The 21,331-nt window shown below is 42.4% G+C and overlaps 1 protein-coding gene across 2 annotated transcripts; it reads left to right on the forward strand.

The window, feature by feature from the left end:
- The first annotated feature begins 5,403 nt into the window (after positions 1 to 5,403).
- PDK4 (pyruvate dehydrogenase kinase 4) lies at positions 5,404 to 19,433 on the forward strand. 2 transcript variants are annotated; one of them, XM_073333892.2, is made up of 12 exons: positions 5,405 to 5,625; positions 6,887 to 7,028; positions 7,235 to 7,306; positions 8,690 to 8,874; positions 10,277 to 10,366; positions 10,933 to 11,010; positions 11,772 to 11,848; positions 12,829 to 12,924; positions 13,213 to 13,323; positions 14,551 to 14,664; positions 15,862 to 15,978; positions 18,782 to 19,433. In XM_073333892.2, exons 1-12 carry the CDS (start codon positions 5,487 to 5,489, stop codon positions 18,977 to 18,979), a joined length of 1,419 nt encoding a protein of 472 aa, XP_073189993.2. In that variant the 5' UTR covers positions 5,405 to 5,486; the 3' UTR covers positions 18,980 to 19,433. The 2 variants fall into 2 exon arrangements, with proteins under 2 accessions (XP_073189994.2, XP_073189993.2); XM_073333893.2 differs by lacking the exon at positions 13,213 to 13,323 and having other exon boundaries at positions 5,404 to 5,625.
- Positions 19,434 to 21,331: the final 1,898 nt, after the last annotated feature.

Raw genomic sequence — 21,331 nt, forward strand, 5'->3', positions numbered from 1 at the left:
AACAGGAGACACAAAACGTTAGATCAGAATACTGGGGCAGGGAAGCTAAAGAAAGGAGTCTCCTGTTTATGACTGGACAGTTGGTATCTACATTACTGAAGGATTATTATAGCACGAGACAGATTTTTTCCATCTGGCTTGCAGTCTCGTGTATGCATGCAGCAGTAAAATGATCCAGCTACTGTACTCTGACTTCTGCGAAATATGAGAAGTGAGGAGGATGTTGTGCAATATCTGATGCAGTTATGTGTGACCTTTCCCCTACTAAACTTCATTCAAATGCACCGTCTAAGGAGCAATGGAAAGTCTTTGTATGTAGCTCCATGCAACCTTTCGCCTACTAAACTTAATTTAGCTGAACTGTGGACTATCTCAGCAAGCTGACAAAGTTCTTGCCATTGCACGTCAGTACTTTATGGGGAGACAGAAAGAAGAGAGTAGAAAGATATGTCCCTCATTAATAATACTTTCTACTTCTATTTTGCTTTCTATCAGAGAATGTCAAAGTGCTTCAAAAACATCCAGAAATTAAGCCTCGTAACCCTTATGAGGTAGGTATTACGTCAATTTCACAAATAGAAACAGTGTCTCAGAGATTAACTGACTTGCCTGTATTTGCACAAGAAGTCTAAGAGAGAGTCACAAATAAAACTTTCTTCTCCTGACTCCTAATCCTGTGCTTTAGACACAAGGCCATTCCTTCCACTTAGATTCAGGACTTCCTGGTATCCTTGTAGAAAGGGAGGGACTATCCTTATTTATAACAGGGATTGATACAGGAGAGCAGGAAGTGCTTTTTACTGTATTGTGGTAGAGAGCAGAGAGATTTTCAATGTTGTGTTAAAGACCAAAACCGAAGCAAAGCTAAGAACATCATGAGCAAACCCAAGAAAACACTGCAGTGACTGAACAATTGAAAGCCTTATAGCTTCCTTTCACAACACCCGCTTGAAGCAGGGATGTAGTAATGTTTCAGAAGTAGGGTGGCCAGGTGTCCGGTTTTTGACCGGAAACTCCGGTCAAAAAGGGGACCTGATGGTGTCTGGTCAGATCTACTGACCAGATACCCAAAGTCTGGTTGCTGCAGGCAGGAGAGGTGGGGAGCACCAAGTTATCACCTGCACCATCCGACCTACTCAGGGATGTGGGGGGGAGAGGAAAAGCAGTGAGCGATGGGGAAGGTGGAAAAAAGAGCCAACGGGGCAGGGCCTCAGGGGGAAGGGTTGGGGTGAGACCTGGGGGGCAGGGGAGATTCCAGCACTCCTGCAGGAGTGTCCGGTTTTTAAACATTGCAAAGTTGGCAACGCTATTCAGAAGAGAAAATTGAAATATTGACAATGAATAGATGTGATGAATCCCAGTGTTTAGAATCTGATATTGTGCTTCAGGACCAGGCAGAGTGCAGTTTTCCAATATTTTGGATGGTGGACAGGTGCTGGTGGACCATGTAGTGCCGGGGGCCAGAAGGGAGGCAATGGAAGGGAGTAAGTAAGGATCCAAAGCAGGAACAAACAACACTGTGGTTAGGAGAAGTTGCTGAGTTGTACCCAAAGTGGGTTCCATTTTAAGTATCCATTCTTTTCCTCCAGATGTGATTTGATAATGAATCCAGCTAAATTCCTAGGTTCGTGGGTACTAATTAATTGCTAGTCCAATATTCAGAATATCCCTAACAACCACTATCAGAAAATACCACCAGAAATGTTCACAAGAACTCATAGTTACATTACCCAACACGTGCTGTAATGTCCCCAGTTACAAAGAGTCATACAAACAGTTGCAGTTCGTAAAAAATAAACACAATGTCGCAATATTGGGTAGAATATGTCTTTCCAGAAGCAATTATTTGAATAATAAAGCTCTTTTCATTGTTGGATTATACTTGTGGGTAGCTGGTACTCACAGTAGCCTATTACAGAAGTTTGCCTTCTGGTTTTCAAAAACATCTAGGTCTTTGTGTTCCTGGGGCCTTAGCCCTTTATTAGTTGTGGTAGGGCAGCATTCTTGATATTCTCCCTTCAACAATTATGCTGTACCAGTATACCAAGAGTAAAATAGAACCCATATGACTTCTATTCACCCACTCCCTGCTTAAGAGTCAGTGGAATGCAGTGAAATTACTGGAGTACAAAATGCATTTGAGTGATGATAAAAATATGAACAAAAGGGGCTATATCCTGTAGATTTTTCCTATCTAGAACTCGTTGTGTAATAGGAAACTACTCTAAGGATATAGATGGTATTTGTATTAAGGAATGAGAGCAGCCAGGCAAATTACAAAAATGGTGTTTGTAGGGGGATTAGAGCTGGAGAATTCAGACAGGGAACGTTCCCACCATAAATGAACTCATTAACAAGCAGGGCTGGCTTTAGGGGGTAGCAAACAGCGAAATTGCCCAGGGCCTTATACCACAGGGGGGTTTGGGCTTCAGCCCCATGTGGTGGGTCTCGGGCTTTGGCTTCAGAAGCACTGCAGAAATCCAGTGTGTAAACAGATAAGGGAGGCAGGGTGGGGGCCTATTCCTTACTTTCTGCCCTGAGCCCAGCAAGTCTAATGCCAGTCCTGTTAACCAGGTTGTAAGCTCAAAACTTGATTTTGAAAGTGGTCACTCTTGAGGACCTTTCCATGTTCTCAACTGATCGTTACAATCAGTAGGGACTATTTTTTTAAAGTGCTTCCTCATTTGAGATGCTTTGTTTTTTATCGTCTGCATGACAGCTATCCATGCCTGGCAGGTGGATTAAATAACATTTAAATAAAATGAAACTCAAACAACTTTCAATTAAAATACAGTCTGCTGGCAAGAGCATTAGACTTTAATTTATTTTTAATTTAAGATAAACCAGTCCTGTTAAATGTCCTTGTTTTTGCTATATAATTTCCACACTGCAATTTCACTTCTGTTCAGTAGAGTGAGTGCAGAAAGGGAAGAGTAGGAGAGGGGGATAAGGAGAGGTAAAACAAGCAAATTGCAAATGCCCTGCAAGTGGAAGGATAAAAGAAATAAGACCTAGGAAGAGAAAATGTTGGGATAAAGCACCAGAAGAAATGTTAAGTACAGAGTGTTTTGTTCTATATGTTACACTATAGAGGCTAAATCAAACAGTTTGGTTAAAATATGAAAATATAAATAATACTGATTAGTTATATAGGTGGATGGAGACTACATCCCTTTATAGCATAGCTTTTGGTGGAAGTTGGGCCTGCTGTTAACGACCAACATTTAGGATGTCACCCTGGCTGGAATTATTAGCACCATATTTCAATTGCACTCCTTGTTCATTATGTAGTCTTTTTTTCTTTGCTTTTATTTGAGGGACGTCAGGGCTTGTGAAAACGTTGAATAGCACTGGAGACTGAAGTCCTCTCTCCACAAAGCAAGTAGAGCACTTTTCCCAGCCCTAGCCGTGACCAGAGGAGACCAGCTGAAAGTGAGAAGAACAGGAGGACTTGTGGCACCTTAGAGACTGACCAATTTATTTGCGCATGAGCTTTCGTGAGCGACAGCTCACTTCAGCGGATGAGAGTAGCTCAGTCCGTCATTCCCAAGCCCCTCTCTAGAGACAACAAACAAGGATCACAAGGTGAGGGCCACTAGGAACCAAACCACCAGAGGGTCAAACAGTTGTCTTTAGACAGTTGGGCCCAGATCCACAAAGACATTTAGGATCCTAGCTTCCACTGCAATCAATGGAAGTTAGGAGCCTAAATACTTTGTGGATCTAGGCTTTAGTTGTTATCGACCCAGGATGCCGCCTAAGTGACCTAGAGGTGAAAAGCTCCAAGTCCCATTATCAGTCATTGTCAGAAACATTGAGTGCACTTCAGGATGTTCTTTGCACAGATCCCATCTCCTGTGTTAATATCCATCCCCAGTACTACATCACAATTACAGCCCACCACAAAGGGAGAAGTTGAAAACCTCACCAGCCTCCTATTCTGAGTTAGTCCCATACCCACATCCCAAAACATTAGCAGGACAGCTGGAACCTTAAACTACCTACAAAAGGAGGCAACCCAGCCCCTATAAAGCAACTGCTTCTTCCTTAAACTGCAATGGTCCCAGCTTCTTGGATTTAGCAGTATAGGAAACAGCCTCATGCAGAAAACTGCCAAATAAGAATTGTTATGCAGGTGACAAGTGGAATTTACAGCTAATAATTGGTTGAGAATTCCATACCCAGATAGTCTGTGCTATAGCATCCTATTATTTTTGATGCCTTGTTCTCCCCTTCTACATTTTGGTTTTTTAGACTGTAATTGCTTTGGGTCAAGGGCTGCCATTTATATTAGCATCACCCATCCCAAGTGTTCACAAATTGCAAGATTAAAAAAGAACTAATAGTTTGGGGTCTTTTCTTTGACATCAGTCATGTGAGCCTTTAGGAGTCATGTTTTCCAGAGCCACAAGGGCTAACAACTGTTTCTGAATGAACACCACAGGGCTCTGGGGCTGGAAGAAAAACACCAGCAAATAGTGTGAGAAGGGAAAAGGGGGAGAGCTGCCACCACTCCTAAAGTGACCAGATGTCCCGATTTTATAGGGACAGTCCTGATTTTGGGGTCTTTTTCTTATATACGCTATTACCCCCCCCCCACCCCCATCCCGATTTTTCACATTTGCTGTCTGGTCACTCTAACCACTCCGGCCAGCACAAGGAGGGTCCCTGCATACCCGAGGCTTCTGGGGGTGGTGGTGGGGCAGCGGGACAGCAATGTTAGTGCAAAGTTTTCTTTTACTGTGATTGCACTCCAGCAGCGCCCCGCTGTGCTGCGGCCCCAGAACCAGGGGACACCCGGAGCAATAGCGCAGCGCTGCCCAGCCCGGCAGCCGCGGGCGACGCTTCCCCCCAGCCCGTCCCCGTGCCTAGCCCCGCCCCCGTTCTCAGGATTCTAGGAAGAGCAGCTCCGGCCCCGCCCTCGGGAATGGGGGCGGGGCCCAGAGGGGCGTGGGTCTAGCCCCGCGGATTGGCTCGCTCTCGAAGGCCAAGCTCGGCCGGAACAGTCAGTGAGGCGAGCCGTGAGCTGGGTCCCTGGAAGGACGCATTCCGCGGGAGGAAACGGGGGGTTTGACATTGATTTGCCTCGTAAACAAGGACACTGGAGAGGTATCTAGGCAGAGCAGAGGCCCCGCCCCTCCGCCCTACCGGCGAGCCACCACCGCTGCCCCTGTTCCTCCTTCTCTGGAGTCTCTCCCCAGCGCCCATTGGGTTCCCTTGGGATAGCACAACCGCCCCGCCCCCCCCACGCTGCCGGACAATGGTACTGGCGAGAACCGCCGGCCTGTCTCATCCCAGCCCGGAGAAGGTTCTGTTGGGCGCGGTTTGCCTAGGGCCACGCCCCCTGCCGTGGCCCCGCCCCGCGGGGGGCCGGTGTGTGAGTGGTAAATAGCGCCGCACGTGAGAGGTGGCTTCAGAAGTCGAAGAGCGACCGTGGCGCGAGCGTCCGAGAGCCCGTCCCGTCCCCGCACCTGCCGCGCGGGGCGATGAGGGCCGCGCGGGTCACCCTGCGCAGCGCCGCCCCTCTGGCGGCGGGCGGGGTCAGCAGCCCGGTGCCGCGCGAGGTGGAGCGCTTCTCCCGCTACTCGCCCTCCCCGCTCTCCATCAAACAGTTCCTGGACTTCGGTACGGGCCGGGGAGCGCGGGGGCGGGGACGCGGGGCGGGGACAGCTCTCCTACCCGCCTCGGGCTCTGTGCTGCCGGCGGGGACCCTGGCCCGGGACTGCCTCCAGCTCTCCGGGGATGCCCCCGGCAACCCGCGCGCTGCCACTGGCCGGCCGGCTCCTTCCTCGGGTGTCCCGGGCTCCGGTGCGCCCCCCGCCCCCGCTCTAGAGACACGTGGCGTCTTGGCGCCCCTGTCCCGCCTCTGCCCTAGACCCTGGCTAGGGGTTGCCCGGGGGCCCCCGCGCTCCTCTGCCGTGGGTGCGGGACGCTGCTCTCGTCGTGAGAGGGCTGCTGCGCTGACCCGAGATGTTCCCGTTATCAACAGCGTGGGGGGGGACGGGACGGGACCCACCTCTGTCTGCTCCACAAGGCTGGAAGTCAGCAAAGCGGAACCGTTTGGCAGCCGCTGTCTGGCGCTGACCGCTGCACGAATCCGTTAGTCCAAGGAGTGGCTGAGTCCCCGATCAGGAATTGGATCATGTGTGTGTTGCTGCTGGCGTTGCCCGGCGCCACACGAGTGCTCTCCCCCACCCCCACCGCGAGGTGCTGTTCTCCGACTGGGATAGTAAACGGAAGCCTGTACTGCTGGCAAGTCTGCAGTGAAGCTGAAAGATCCAATGACTGTTTCAATTAAAGTTGAATCTAAAAATATGCAAAAATGTATCTTGTGCGTTAGTATTGTTGATGGGGAACACCTTAAATAGCTCAACTGTCTGTGTTTCTTAAACTGTAGTGCATGAGAACAGAACAGATGTGATTTTTATGCAGTGGTCACAATATGAATGCTTTGTTCTGCAGATCTGATTTACCATCTTTAGCAGCTGTGAAAAGTTATGTTCTGGTGATCAGATTTATGGGGTGGGGGTGGATGTTGGCAGACCACTTGTGAGAGTTCACTGTTTGTGTATGTTAGCTTGGCTTCCATGGGTGATAGAGGCAATTCCCCCTACTTGAACGTGAAATGCAAAATATGCCTTTAACTAGATGTTATTATACAGATGTCTGTTTCTTGCTGAACTAGGTATCCACTGCAATCATCTAGAAAATATCTAGAGTAAAGAAGAAATAGCCAATATAAACATCCTTGATAGGTTTACATATTTATGCTCTTGTGCATCTGCAATAATGTAATCCTGGGATTTGAGGGAGTCTGCAAGAAACCTCTTCACACTTGTATGTTGAATACTTTTTGTTTTAAAACATAACTGTTCTTATTTTATAGGTTCAAGTAATGGATGCGAAAGAACCTCTTTCGCATTTCTGCGGCAAGAACTTCCTGTGAGGCTAGCAAATATCCTGAGAGAAATTGACCTGCTTCCTAATCAGTTACTGAGCACTCCATCAGTACAGTTGGTAAAAAGCTGGTAAGTGGGAAGGATTTTGTTTAAGTGCTCAATACAGAATATGTCAGAGGTGACAGAGTGGAATCTTAAAGCTATGGCAACTTATTAACTTGTTAAATAGTAATTTTGGGAGGAGGAGAACTTTTTCTGCAACTTCAACATTTTTAACAAACAGTTTAAATAAGCACCTTTTTTTTTTTTAATTTCTTTTTGACAATCTTTTCTAGGTACATTCAGAGTCTAATGGATGTAGTTGAGTTCCATCAAAAAAACCCAGAGGACCACAGGGTTTTATCCGAGTAAGCATTTAATTTTTCATCTTCCTTTCCATTTTCCATAACACATTCAGCTTACAGTGACTGACTATGCTGATAACCTAGCATATTTGAAAGACCTGGAGACTGGACTTGCTTTCAGTACAAGGTATATTAAGTGCTAACCATTTCTTGCAGTAGTGTTTTTTTTTTTTAAATAAATATGACATGTTGAAAGTGACTAAGCCAGTGCAATAAAGCTGACCAATTTTGATATCTCAACAGATCTTGTTTTCAGGGCCAACAAGTCTAATAGTATTTTAACTGGCATGAGAGGAGGAAAAACCTTTAAACAAAAATACTCTGGGACATCCCATTCCAGTTAAAGTTCTATTGCAGGTTGAAGTACTGGTTTTGTGTTAATTCAATTCAGGTTCTTATGAACAAATAGACCTAGATATTTCATATTACTAATATTCTAGTGTATTCTTTCACTTCACCTATGGGCCAAAAAGCCCCCTCAAACGAAAATATTGTGTATATGATTAAGACATAGGAAGTGGCTAGATATGAGAAAATTTTAAGGACAGATGGCGAGAGAGAGTGTTGCATATAGGTTAAGTGCTTTTGGCAAAGTCAGGCAATTTTGCTTGCCACTTTACCTTAGCCAGAAGTTTATTTTTCTGCCCCTGGGAAAAGAATGACTTTGGCCTGGTCTACACTAGGAATTTACATCGGTATAGCTAGGTCTCTCAAAGTGTGAAAAATCCATTCCCAGAGAAACATAGGTATACTAATCTAATGTGTGTAGACTGTACTAGGTTGGTGGAAGAATTCTTCTGTAAACCTAGCTATTGCTTCTCAGGGAGATGGATTACATACACTATGGGAAAAAGAAAAGGAGTACTTGTGGCACCTTAGAGACTAACCAATTTATGCCACAAGTACTCCTTTTCTTTTTGCGAATACAGACTAACACGGCTGTTACTCTGAAACCATACACTATGGGAGAATCACTACCTACACCAATGGGAGGATCTACACTGAAGTGCTGCAGTGGCACAGCTGTGTCATTGTAGCATTTATGTGAAAACAAGCCCTTCAAAGTGAAAATCATCAGAGAGATGACTGACCTTTTTATGAGACTGGTTCACCATCCAATTACTCTGATGTAAAACTGAAGTAATACATGGGTGAATCAGGCCCTGTATTTAAAAAGTAAGATCTTCTGTTTAGGTTAGTGATGAGGTCCTTCCTTTGAAGGTTATGCTATGAGGTGGCCTTAAAACACAATTGCACTTAATTTTTTTTTCTAAACATAAGCACTTTGCACCATAACTTAAGATGCTGCTATAGAGAATTTCTTGTTTGAAATTTGCCCATGTGCAGTCTTAAATATTTATCTGAATGTGTCTTGTGATTATCTAGCTTTATAGATACACTTGTTATAGTCCGAAATAGACACCACGATGTTGTTCCTATAATGGCGCAAGGAGTAATTGAATACCAAGATGCCTTCAGAGTGGAACCAGTCACCAATCAAAATATTCAGTACTTCTTGGATAGGTTTTACATGAATCGTATATCCATCCGGATGCTAATAAACCAGCACAGTAAGTCTTCACTTTTCCCTTGAGAAAATGCATTGTAAGTGTTGTGGAACATGTTAAATTAAAAGTTTCTTATGAGTGTGTCAGGTGACTTCATATGTCACTAGTGTTTTAGTATTTTTAACTGCAGATATGAGCTAGACGAATATCAGAATATGTATGTTATCTTAATTTGAAACTTCAACATTAACTCTAAACTAATGAAAATTCTTGTGTAGAAATCTAGTGATATCATCCTCACCTATGAATAGACTCTTCAGCATTTCTCAGATGCAGCCACTAGGGGCTTTTCTTGTGGCCACAGCCTCCTGGGCAATAACTGGGGGTGGGGCGGGGAGCAGAGCTGTGGCCCCTGCCCCAGGCCACCAGCAAAAGTTGGGCCCTGCTTTCTCCCCCGGAGTCACAAATGCCAGATGATCAGGCAGCCAGTGAGTTCCCTATCTTCCCGGGAGTGGTGAGGCTCAGGCTTTCACCCTGGGGTGGCAGTGGCAGGCTGCAGGTTCCTGCCATGTGGCTTCAGCCTCCAGCCCTGGACCCCGGCCATGGGTGCTGGCCCTCGGCTTACCACCCCACTGCATCACTCCTGGCCCCCACTGTCTCCCTATCCACCTCCCCATCCAGGGCTCAATTTGTTCCCTGGCTTGCCAGGGCTGGGTAAGTCTGCTGTGAAAATTGATATTTGTATGTTTTAGTTTCACTTTTTACAGCCTCCCAGCTAGCTAGTAAGTCTGCTACTGTGAAAAGTGATATTAACAAACATTCAGTTACTTTTCGCAGCAGCAGACTTACTAGCTAGCAAGCCTTTAAAAAACAGGCAACCAATAAGCAATAGAAATAACAAAGATGAGAATGTGCAAAGGACCTTATTTGTGTTTCTATTCTGATTAGGTGCAGTAAAGAATAGAGACAACTGTACATCATTATTGAGGCTGCAAAAATAATTCTACATAAATAAATTTAAATGATTTTGACATGTATATGTGCATATTTATTTTTCCCTCCTAAAGTTAAGTATTTTAGGAAATATTGTCAGAGTGGCCACCAGCAAGAGTTGGTGGCTGCACTCTGAGGCTACTAAAAAATTTGTTGTGAGAACCCCTGCTTTAGATGTTGATCCACTAGTAAAAAAAATTAGCATAGTTTGTGTCTTTGCAATAAGCAGTAGTTCTCTCGGCACCAAACCTGCCCTGTCTTTGACTCTTGAAAATCTAGACTATATTTCCAAAAAAAAAATGGGGTGGGGAGGAGGAGGCCTGAAAAAAATCTCCAGTATCTGAAATTATTACTTGCCAAAAAAAAAAGCAATATTTTCCTGATCAGAGTATGTGAATGTGAATTGACTTTTTTCATAATTCATTGCTTACCTGAAATGAAATATAACATAACATTGGTTTATCTTAAACAGCACTTATTTTTGATGACAATACCAACTCAGGTCATCCACAGCACGTTGGCAGCATTGATCCATGCTGTGATGTGGTGGGAGTGGTGAATGGTATGTACATTGTTAAATCAGTAGGCTCTCTCTTCATGGTTAGCACTGACTGTTTGTTTGCAAGTAGTTTGACATGCAGACAAAAGATGTGCTTATGTGGGGTGCTGAACATGACTTATTTTAAGTGCCTGACAGTTATCAGCTGTAGACTAGTTGATCTCCTGGTTTTAAAGAGGGTGCAAAATAGTAGAAGAATTTAAGACATAATCAAGTATTGAGTGGTAGATGAGGTGGGAGCAGTCCATGACAAATCAACACCAGCTGTGTGGTGGCAAACTTCTATCTTTCACTCTCTAGGCGTCTGTTCTACAAAACTCAAATTATGCTGTAAAATCTAGCAATGCTATTACATTTGCATATTTAGTCTTTACTCTTACTACATTCATCACATGATGCATATCTGTTATAAATATTAATGTTAAAACATGCATGTTTACATATTACAACACACCAGATATGAATGTAGTATGAAGTGATATGTTGCCAAAGAGAATAAATTGCTATATTATAACATTTCACTTTACAACTGTATACACTTACTTTTGTAAAATTAAAAAATATTACAGATGCTTTTGAAACTTCCCGGAGACTCTGTGACCAGTATTACTTAGCTTCTCCAGAATTAAGTCTCATTGAAGTGAATGGTAAGATAATGGCTTAATCTGTTATTTGCAGACTAATAATCCTTATCAATAGCCAAACTGACTTCTCTAGCTCTTAGGAGACTCTTTCACTCAATCTCTTCTGAGTGCTTTTGTCAGAGTAGCCATATATGGCTTCCTCTTGAACCTTGTTTACCAGTTGGCTAGTCTCATGTTTGCTCCTTTCCACTTCTTTAAGGTCCTCCAAATTGCATTTTTCACCTCAGTTGTTGGAATCCAAGCTCTCTGCATTTTGGTTCCATAAGATAGCACATTGGCTTTCTGACTCTCAAATATGAACTTTTTTTTTGAGTTGTGGTTCTTGCAAATGCTTCAGAGAATATACTTGACCTGTCTATATATTAAATCGCACAAGCACTGGCATATGATGGCAAGGAATAAGCTCTCTTTACACTTAGAAAGTGGATGCAGGCCTGGAATTGAGGAACTGTTGAGTTCTAATCCATACTCTCTGCATGTGTCTGATTCTGGGCAGTTAATTCTTGCCCACTCCAGAAGAATGCTAAAAACTGAATGATGTGCACAGTCACTTGAAAATAATTCAGTGGTGTTCATGAAATAATGCATTGTGAACAAATTGGTATATGATGTGCTCTTGAGTGAGTCTTATTTTTCCCCCATTTCCTTATTTACTATAGCATGACCTCATTTGCTTACAATAGAGTTGATTTGGGAAGCAAAACCAACAAAAGAAAAGCCTTAAAACTGGGGAAATCTTTTTCTTTCCCTCCCCTCCCCCCCAGGAAGAGTGCCAGGACAACCCATTCACGTTGTTTATGTTCCTTCCCACCTCTTCCACATACTGTTTGAGCTCTTCAAGGTTTGTAAACCCATGTTTCTGTTATGAGCATGCCATTGCCCAGTTCTGTGAGCATGAACTAATGTGTTTCAGTCTTTAACCAGATCTGGTTTTAGTTTCTTGCCTAAGATCAAGAACTATAGCTCTTGTCACTAGAGGAAGGGATGGTAGCAGCAGATAGGAATGCCGTGGGATTCAGATGTAGTGGAGATTTTGGGGTGGAGGGGGATATTATGCCCTTTATTAATCTTGGTCTTGCGAATTCTGGAGTTTCCATTTTGTCAGTGAAGTTAGAAGGGCCTCATGGTATCTGTCATCCTTGTGATGCACAGAAGGATACGCAAAGAGGAATGGGAAGCACCAAATGAGCATGCATCCCTGACTAAACATCTTAGTTTATGTAAAATACAAGATTGGGGAGTGGAAGAAATAAAATACCATTATATGTGAGGTAGGGACTGTAGGGTATGTGTGTTCTTGAAAGAAAAGCGAATGTGGCAGCAACAAAAATAGACCAAGAGGTAATGGGATTGAAAAGATGGTGTGTGGCTTGTTTGGGTTAAAGCACCTAGGACTCTTCAGTGACCACTGGGCATGACTGTTGTCTTGGAATCTAACTACAGCTTTCCTTTTTAAATTTATAATGTCTAATCTTCATGTTGGGCAGGTACAGCTTAATTTCTGATATGTATATTGAAGTGCCCTTTCCAATAATTAAACCCCAAATAAAATGTCTGCTTTGGGAGTCACTTCTAGATGCAGGTTTTCCTTCAGTCCCACTATACTAAATTGCTAAGAACATTCCCCAAAGACCAAACAATTAGGGGTAGGGGGAAAGTGTAGTCAACTCTTTCTAACAAAGACCTGGTGTGCACTTGGAAGAGGGAGGTGGGGAGAGGCAGGAACCACACCAGAACCTACTATCTGTGGTGCTGTAATAGTGACATACAGTTAATTGAGCCAAACTCTTCTGATGATGGTGATTACCTTAATTTCCATAGAATGCCATGAGGGCAACAGTTGAACATCAGAACAATTCTTCTCTTTCTCCAGTTGAAGTGACTGTCGTTCTAGGAAATGAAGACCTGACAATTAAGGTAATCTATTACTTGACTGCAATAGCCTATAAATGAAATAAAGACTGAATGAATATTCCACAACAAATAGCAATAGAAAAGCTTGCTGACTTATAACTGTAGGACAAAGTTAATATCTACTAAAGAGTCTTTAGTTGAAGATTACTTTAGGCGGTTATTTATCAGAAATCTAAGCTTTTTGTGGTATCTAATCAGGAATAACTGATGGGTTACTGGTGGATGGGTTCAGCTGCTAATGTTCAATGCTATTTCTAGTACAGACTTACAGTTGACTAATTTTTTAATCAGATATCTGACACAGGAGGTGGTGTTCCATTGAGGAAAATCAATCTCCTGTTTAGCTACATGTATTCCACAGCACCAAGACCAGTGTTGGATGACTCTCGTAATGCTCCTTTGGTAAGATCTGAAATCTACAGTAATTTTATAAAGGAACACTGCAAGATAGAGTAAAGTACTTGGAATCTTCTCAGAGTCTAACTGCTTTGTGAGATAGTCACAGGTGAATTGAACTTCACAATAAAAAAAATACACACTTTGTTGGAATGGGACCAATGGCATTCTAAGGCTTCAGCATTTTTCTTCATTTGTACCTTTTTAAGTCTCTCCCATCTCCACTTTAGGCAGCTTTTTATTGTCTCATACCTTTTCCATTTAAAAAACTCTCGCACATTAGGTTTTTTGTTTTTTTTTCACCTAAAGTTAAGAATGACCTCTGGTGCGAAAATGGTGAACAAAGCAACTACGTGTTACAGGGGGCAGTCTTTCAGTGGCTTCTGCTCCCTCCTTGTGCCCCAGTCCTATGTTTAATAGCCTTTAGGAATACCGTTCAAATTGGGCTGTGTCTTGTTTTAAGAATGTTAGGTTCTCCCAGCAGTGACTGAGACTAGCTTGGATGCGCTTCTAATGACTGTGGCTCAAAAGTGGAGACGTGTTGGTTGTCTAACAACCTGTGGACATCTCTATGCTAAAATCCCTCTCCTCTTGAGCCGCAACTTGAAGGAAGGAGCAGTATTTCAGTGATCTCTGCTCCCGATCCTCACTCCTCCTCATAATAATATCCTGATAGGTTTTGTTGACAGCAACTGAGCCAATGTTTGCTGCCAGGAGGAACAGAGTAGAGGCCATTGCAAGGGTTCCGTCTTTGCTTTTTCTCTGAAGCGACATAGCCAGCCATTCTGCATCTTGATTCTCTTCCCTCACTTGCACTCTTAACATCTCTGCCCCAAATTGGGACCCTTTAGGAGACAAGCTTAGAACAGAAGCTTCTTTGCCATCTTTTCAGCTCTCCGCTTCTGCCCCATATCTGGTTTAAAAAGAGAAGACGTGGCTGGGGAAACTTAAATACGGTATGTAAAAGTGAGAGGTGTAAACTATATAATTCCACAATTGAAGACTTGGACTGAAAGATCTTTCAACATGTTTTGATTGAGGATGAGATTAACTTTTTTCATAAAGTTCTAGTGTTCTAAATGAGGCTTCCTTGTTAACATTTTTTGTGGGGGAGGGAGAGAAGCTCTGCAGTAATGGAGACATCCAGGGACCTAAACTGTCTCCCTTGAACAGTCGTCATGCTCTCTGGAAATGGAAGAAATTTTTATTTTGATGTATTGTACTTATTTCTAGGCTGGTTTTGGGTACGGCTTACCAATTTCTCGTCTATATGCTAAATACTTTCAAGGAGACTTGAATCTATATTCTATACCAGGTTATGGAACAGATGCTATTCTCTACCTGAAGGTATGTGCTTTTGTTACATGAAAGTAATATTGCTGATCACTTATCCCACTTAATTGACATTAAAGTGTGGTTCTACACAAGTGACTGACTGAAGGCCTAACTGGGCCTGCAGACCCTCTGTTGCTGGTGAGCTAGAAATTACTCAGCTTGACTGTCAGAGCTGAGGGTAAGTTTGTAGTATAAATAGAAATTGCACTAGTTTTCAGCTGGTCCAATTTACACAGGTATTTGAGGCTGCGGGCCTCCTTCCCACACACACGTTAAGTAGAAACTTATGGACCGAGGTGCTGGTTGGAATTGAGGCACTAAAAGTACAAACATTCAAGTGGCAGATCTTCTCTTCACTGATCATTGTCTTCAGGAGTGAGAAATCCAGCCTTATAAGGAAATATAAATAGTTGTTACCAATAGCTTACCTGTTCAACAACTGTTGTACAGATGCTGAATTCTGGGTAAGTTAAATACTTCATTATGTCAGATTCTTCATTAGATAAGAGTCTAGCCTACTACATACACCAGGTTTCTTCAGGTAACTATAAAAACCAAAGGTTTTTGGTAGTCCGTGCATCTGTTTCGGAGAGGTACTTGTACTGACTGTGTCACAAAACTTTTACTTTAAAATACAATTATCGAAGCACAACCTATGAAATGGGTGTGTGTGTACACACAAAGTGTTCTACTTTACAATAACTTTTTATTTATACCATCCAAACCTGTCTATTCATCATAGAATCCTATTTTATCTGTAAAATGGGGTAAGATGTATTAAATGCCCCTTCAGGTCTTGTGAGAAAGGAGCTGTCCTGCTATATCCAGGATTATCTTGATTTTTAAATCGCCCCAAAGAAGTCATATCATGCAGAACACAAACAGGTTCATGGCCTGTAAAATCTGACCGCAATATGACTTGACACTTAATGACAACACGTCTTTCTCCAGGGCAAACCTAAGCACAACAGCGCACAGTACTGTGGCCTGTTGCAAATGCAAAAGACTAATGCTCAAATGACTATTAATCCAAGTATGTCACTATCTATGTAATTGTAGTGTCAGTGGCTCAGGTCTCAAACTTATTGTTAAATATATATTGCTTTGATTTTTTTAATGGTATATTTAGAACTCTTATTGTTGTGGAACAGTGGCTTGAAAGAGATAATTGAATAAGTAATTCCTGTATTTTTTTTGTTTTGTGTTTAGGCTCTTTCAACAGCATCAGTAGAAAAGCTCCCTGTGTTCAACAAGTCTGCCTTTAAGCGTTATCAAATGGCTACAGAGGCAGATGATTGGTGTATCCCAAGTAAACCAAAGAACTCGGTGAGGCAAAGTGCAGCTGTGTGAAAGAAATGTCAAGTTGTTAGAAGGGAATCAAACTGTCTCTTCAATCAGGACTAATGCTTGAGGGCATTACGCTACAGCTCCTTCCAACAGGTTGTGGAACAGAAGGAGTCTGTCAGTCTGCTGGAAGAAGGGAAGGAAAGATCATGCTGCAGATCTGGAGGTTATAGTCTACCAGGGCTGGCCTTATGGGTGGGCAACATGGGCGCTGTGGTCAGCGGGGCACCATCAGTACTTAATTTGTTCCGGAGCTTGCCAACTCTGAGCCCCGCCACCTCTCGGCAGGGCAGTTCATAGCCCCAGCACCTCTGGACTGCCGGTCAGCAGCAGCTGCTGCTCTCTGGCCACCCAGCTCTGAAGGCAGCGCTGCCAGCAGCAGTACAGAAGTAACGGTGGTAGTATTATACCATCCCACTCTTACTGCTGCATTTCTGCTGGCGGTGGCATTGCCTTCAAAGCTGGGTGGCACCTGACCAGCAGCCACTGCTCTCCAGCTGCTGTGGTCAAGCGGCAAAGAATGGGGCAGGCCTGGGGTGCAAGCCTACAGAAAGGAGCTCTGGGCAATGTGAGGGGGAGGCAGCAGGACCCAGGGGGAATGGGAGTTCAGGGAGACAGAAAGGGCCAGGGGCAATGGGGGGGAATAGATGAGGAGGCAGTGGGGGCCAGGGGCAATGGAGGGGTAGAGGCCAGAGGAACCAAAATACAAGTTGGCCCAGGGTGCCATTTTTCCTGAGGCTGGCCCTGGTCTAGACTGCACGATTTGACCTGTACCATTCAGTACAAAGAACCTAAAGATGGGTATATCTTTCAATGTTGTTGCCCTTACCAAAAAAGGCACATAAGAAGTTCAGATTAATACTTCAGTTTTTCCAGGCACATGATCTGAGACTTGATGTAATAGATATATACAGTTTCTGAACCATGTTTAACTCTTGAACCTCTAAATGCTGACAAATGTCAAGTACCTATTTTTTCTCCCAGAACAGTCACTAGAGCTTCACCATCTATTATGCAACTCTGCAGTTAGGTGCATATATGGGTATACAATATTGTCCTATTCAGATCCACTTTAACATGATGGCAGCAGCAGGATAGGAACCTTAAGGTGTAGCAGGTTGGTAGCCATGTGTGGGTCAAAGTATCTTATGACATTAGAAAGTCCCATTTTTCTCCCTGCACTTCCCAATGATAAATGTTAAACAACTTTTTTTCCAAAAATAGCTTTATTCGATTATTTTTATTACTTGCCCTGAATGGTAGAAGATTGGTGCCATTTTCAGAAATGGTTTGTTTTTAAAAAAAAAACCCTTGAACGCAACTTGCTTGGTAACTTGGAGAAGGCTTTGTGTTTGTATCTTGAGGAATGCTTTTGACTGTGACAGACATAATGACACATGTAGCCTACATCTTTGAACTGTAAGGGCTGTGCCAAATGTTTAGGCTTGGATTTTTCAAAGGAGCCAAAGTATGGAGAATCCAGTACTTCACATGAACAACTAGCATCCATGCTCAGTTGTGGGATGGTTTTGTAATGCAGATCATCTTGGCTAGAAGCAGAGCGCACGCCACTAAACATTCTTGCTGTGGACATCAGATTTTATTTAATTCTTAATCCAAGCAATAGTAGACTGTTATACTACCTTGCTCAGCAGAATGAGTTTTAACTGGTACTGCATATAACTGTACTGTACAGGGTTTTTTATTCCATTAGTATAGATTTAGTCCATATGTCTAGTAAAATTTCAGAGAGATGTTCCACCTTCAATATAGGGATGAAAAAGGTCCTCTTCACTGTGTGTCAATGCTTCAGTAGCTTATAAATCTCGAATGCTAGACAAGGTCATGAAGTGCACCTAGACATAGTCTCTCCTTTCAAGTAAACATTAAATTTTGGCTCTTTCTCTAGGCTCATTAATGCCTGAGCATGATCTGTGTTCTCATGCTCTTTAGCACTTTTTGTAATATATAACCCACATGTCCCCCTGGAGAAGAGTACCTTTATTTTCAAAACATCATGCACACTTTTATGCTGCTGTAAACAATGTTAATACTTGCAGGTGGAAGTATTCTGGACCGCATTATCTTTGAATTATAGGGCAACTTCCTAATGCTAAGTGAGTCTTTAGTACCAACTCTTTATATCCAAAACACACTCAGTGCCATATGTTGATATCAATATGGAAACCATATCAGCCCTCCACAAGGAGTCTCTTTTGTATTTAACTACTTGAGGGTTTTACTACTTTGCACTAGACACTTTTAGCTGTTCTTGAATTTTGTTTTGAGGATAAGGCTTCTGATTTTAAGTCTTGTACTGTACAAAAGTGATATGATTTTGTAATAAATATTTTTTTAAACTCACTTGTTCTTTCACTTCATTATTGTGGTGGGTCTGCTCAGGGCGTAGCTTTGTTTATGTGTAGGTTGTAGAACCTCCATTTGTCAGAAGTTGTAAAGTAAGCTTTGCAGAATATCAGCCCGAATATCAGCTAAACTGTTAGCTATTGTTTCACTGTAAGAATGTCTTGCTCTGTCAACAATTTCTAAAAAAAAGCTATTTCAGCAGACTGGGTAGGGAGGATTAAACTCAGTGAAACAGTAGTGTTTTCTTTTTAATAAGGTCTGACGGTGCACAGCCACTTGCAGTTAACAAGGCAACTCTTTGCAATTTGAGCATCTTTACACACCTGCCAGTTTTAAGTGTTTTCCTTATGGTCTGATCTAAAATACCTTTTATGATGTGTTTTAGGCCCACTGTAAGTGACCACTTGCTTTCCCTTAGGACCTAGACAAGAAGAAATCAATGAAAGAAGCAACTATAGAAGATCGCCACACAATGGGGGAGAAAAAAAGTCTCAACCCAGAAGTCAATGGAAGGGTGCATCAGTCAAGGCTTACATCTCTCCTGGGCCACTTGCAACCAGTCTTTCAGGCGCTTTCCAGAGCTCTTTATATGGAGCATTCTCAAAGTCTTTCATAGCATGAACCACTTCTGCATTTAAAAAAAACAGATACTGCCGCAGGGATTCTGTGATTAAGTACAGCTATTGCTTACAGGGTGTCATAGGACTCCCCCCTCCCCCTTTTTTTTTAATTCTCAAAGGAAAGCTGCACAACACCTTCAGAAGATGAGCCTGAGACCTTAAATTCATAACTTTGCTAGGTAGACTGTCTATAACCCACTTAATCTCCTATCATCCCTTTTTCCCCCTCCTTTCCTCACTGTGACTGGAGAGGTGTTAATAGGCCACCTCCCCTTGAGGTGTCCCTTGGAATATGTATTAACTACTTATGTTAAACAATGTGTTCCCCCTTGCATTTAGCTGTGCTACTCTGAGTGCATTTCCTAGACCTGAAGAAGAGCTCTGTAAGCTTGAAAGCTGGTCTTTCTCACCAACAGAAGTTGAGCCAATAAAAAATACTGTATTACCTCACCCCCCCTGTTTCTCAAATATACTTTTGGGGGTTTTAGGTAATGGAGTGGTTGGGAATAAAGACTAGCAATGCCACCACCCCATTACTAATACATTTGTAGTGACAACTGAATAAACATAAAACCTATGAACTAGGACCCTATGCTGTAGGAACTGTATAAATAACAATGGTGGTCCCTGCCCCAAAGACCTTGCAATCCAGGTGTGGGGCAAGAGAAAACAGATGGTGACAGGTGGGAGAGCACAATTCTACTGAGATATTACTAACAACCCAGATGTTGTTACTCCACTATCCTTAGCCATAATACTTGTAGAATCAAGCATCTTGCTGATTGGTGTAGCCATGTGTTCTTAAAAAAAAAAAAAGTGACCTCTTTATCATAACTGCCAAGAGAAAGTGGAAAGATGCATCAAAACTAGCATTTACTGAGTGATTTAATAAAAATCAGTGCACTACATGAGTCTGAGAACAATAGAGGGAAAAACTGGGTATTTTTCCTTAAAATAACTGAAGAAAATAACAAGTATATTTTGAATTTGTCCTCCAATGTTTATGTTTATCAATTATCACTTTACCCTCAGTCTCTTCTACCTCTGGGAAAATGTTATATTTGTACAAGATAATTATTGATTTAAAAACATCGACTGGGTTAACTTTAAAAATCAAACACAGCAGTTCATGATGTATGGAAAGCTATCATCCTCTGGAGCTAGTTCCCTATCCAGTTTTCAATGCAATGTGGCATGTAAGATATACATTAATTTTTTTCTTAATATTACTTTTCCATGTGAGCAATTATTGTAGCTGCCAAAGGAATGGTATGTTATAGCATCTGGGAGGTGAGGTAATGTACTTGAATGAAGAGGGAGTTAGCCATGAGACAGTCTCTCTATTAAGACGGGGTTCACTCTATGGGGAAAAAAAACTGAGAATCCATTATCTAGTATACTTTCTACTTCCTATATCATTGACTTACTACTTTCTATTATCTCACATGATGAAAAATAACCAAGTTTACTAACACAATGTTGGGGTAAAAACATTGTTTCCATTAAATTAGTAATATTTGCATTAAAATATTTCTATTGGTCTGAATTTTCAATTCCAGAAGTTTGGCTTTCATAACCTTAGCGATTTGACCCAATACCATTCATTTAAATATAAATTTCATAGCACATATGCTCCACCACTGCTTTTGTCTGTATTTCCACTAATGGTCCTTATTTTTAAGCTGTGTAGTTTCCATTAAAACTTGCTCTAGGAACTTGGCGCTCAGCCCAGAAGAGAATGGGGTGTAAATGTTTTTAAATACTTGAAGATGGTTTTGAGAAAAAAACATGGTTTTCTTCTTGTGTGCTATAAAAGGGAGAAAGGCTTCTGAAAGCTAGAGAATAAATTATCATCTCCAACCAATGCTGAATTGTTCAGAAGCCATTGTTTTTAAGACAGAGTGCAAACCTACTGTAATGTTCACCGCTTTAAATCACTGCTGAGCTAAAAAGCAACTTGAACTGAGAGAAGCAGTGGGTGAGATAAGTATTTAACAGGAGATTTTCAAAGGCAGAGATGGGAGTTGGGTAACTAGCTGCCCTTTGTGCCTCTGAAAATTCCAGCCTTCATCTGCAAAAAACTTTGGAACTGTATTACGTAAGCCTTTATCCTTTCAAATTGCTGAATGTACATTAACAATGGGTACTCAGCCTTGCCGGATAAGGTCCTAATTAACCACCTTTGTGGCATGCAAAGAAATTGGAAAGAGTGGAGAAGAAAGTTTGTGCATGTGCAAGACTAATTTTCTAAGCCATTTTATATAGGGGAGGATGTGAATAATATTATGGTAGTATTAAAATGTGAACTCTACCCCAATCCTCAAGGGCCTTAGATGCCACAGAACTGG

The sequence above is a fragment of the Lepidochelys kempii genome, chromosome 2, assembly GCF_965140285.1.
Source record: "Lepidochelys kempii isolate rLepKem1 chromosome 2, rLepKem1.hap1, whole genome shotgun sequence".
Taxonomy (NCBI): Eukaryota; Metazoa; Chordata; order Testudines; family Cheloniidae; genus Lepidochelys; species Lepidochelys kempii.

Bases quoted from the DNA above. Each gene is read 5' to 3' on its own strand.
- PDK4 (XM_073333892.2), top strand. From the start codon at position 5,487: ATGAGGGCCGCGCGGGTCACCCTGCGCAGCGCCGCCCCTCTGGCGGCG. The intron at 11,011-11,771 runs GTAAGATAATGG...CCTCCCCCCCAG, and splicing joins AAGTCTCATTGAAGTGAATG to GAAGAGTGCCAGGACAACCC. The intron at 11,849-12,828 runs GTTTGTAAACCC...TAATTTCCATAG, and splicing joins TACTGTTTGAGCTCTTCAAG to AATGCCATGAGGGCAACAGT.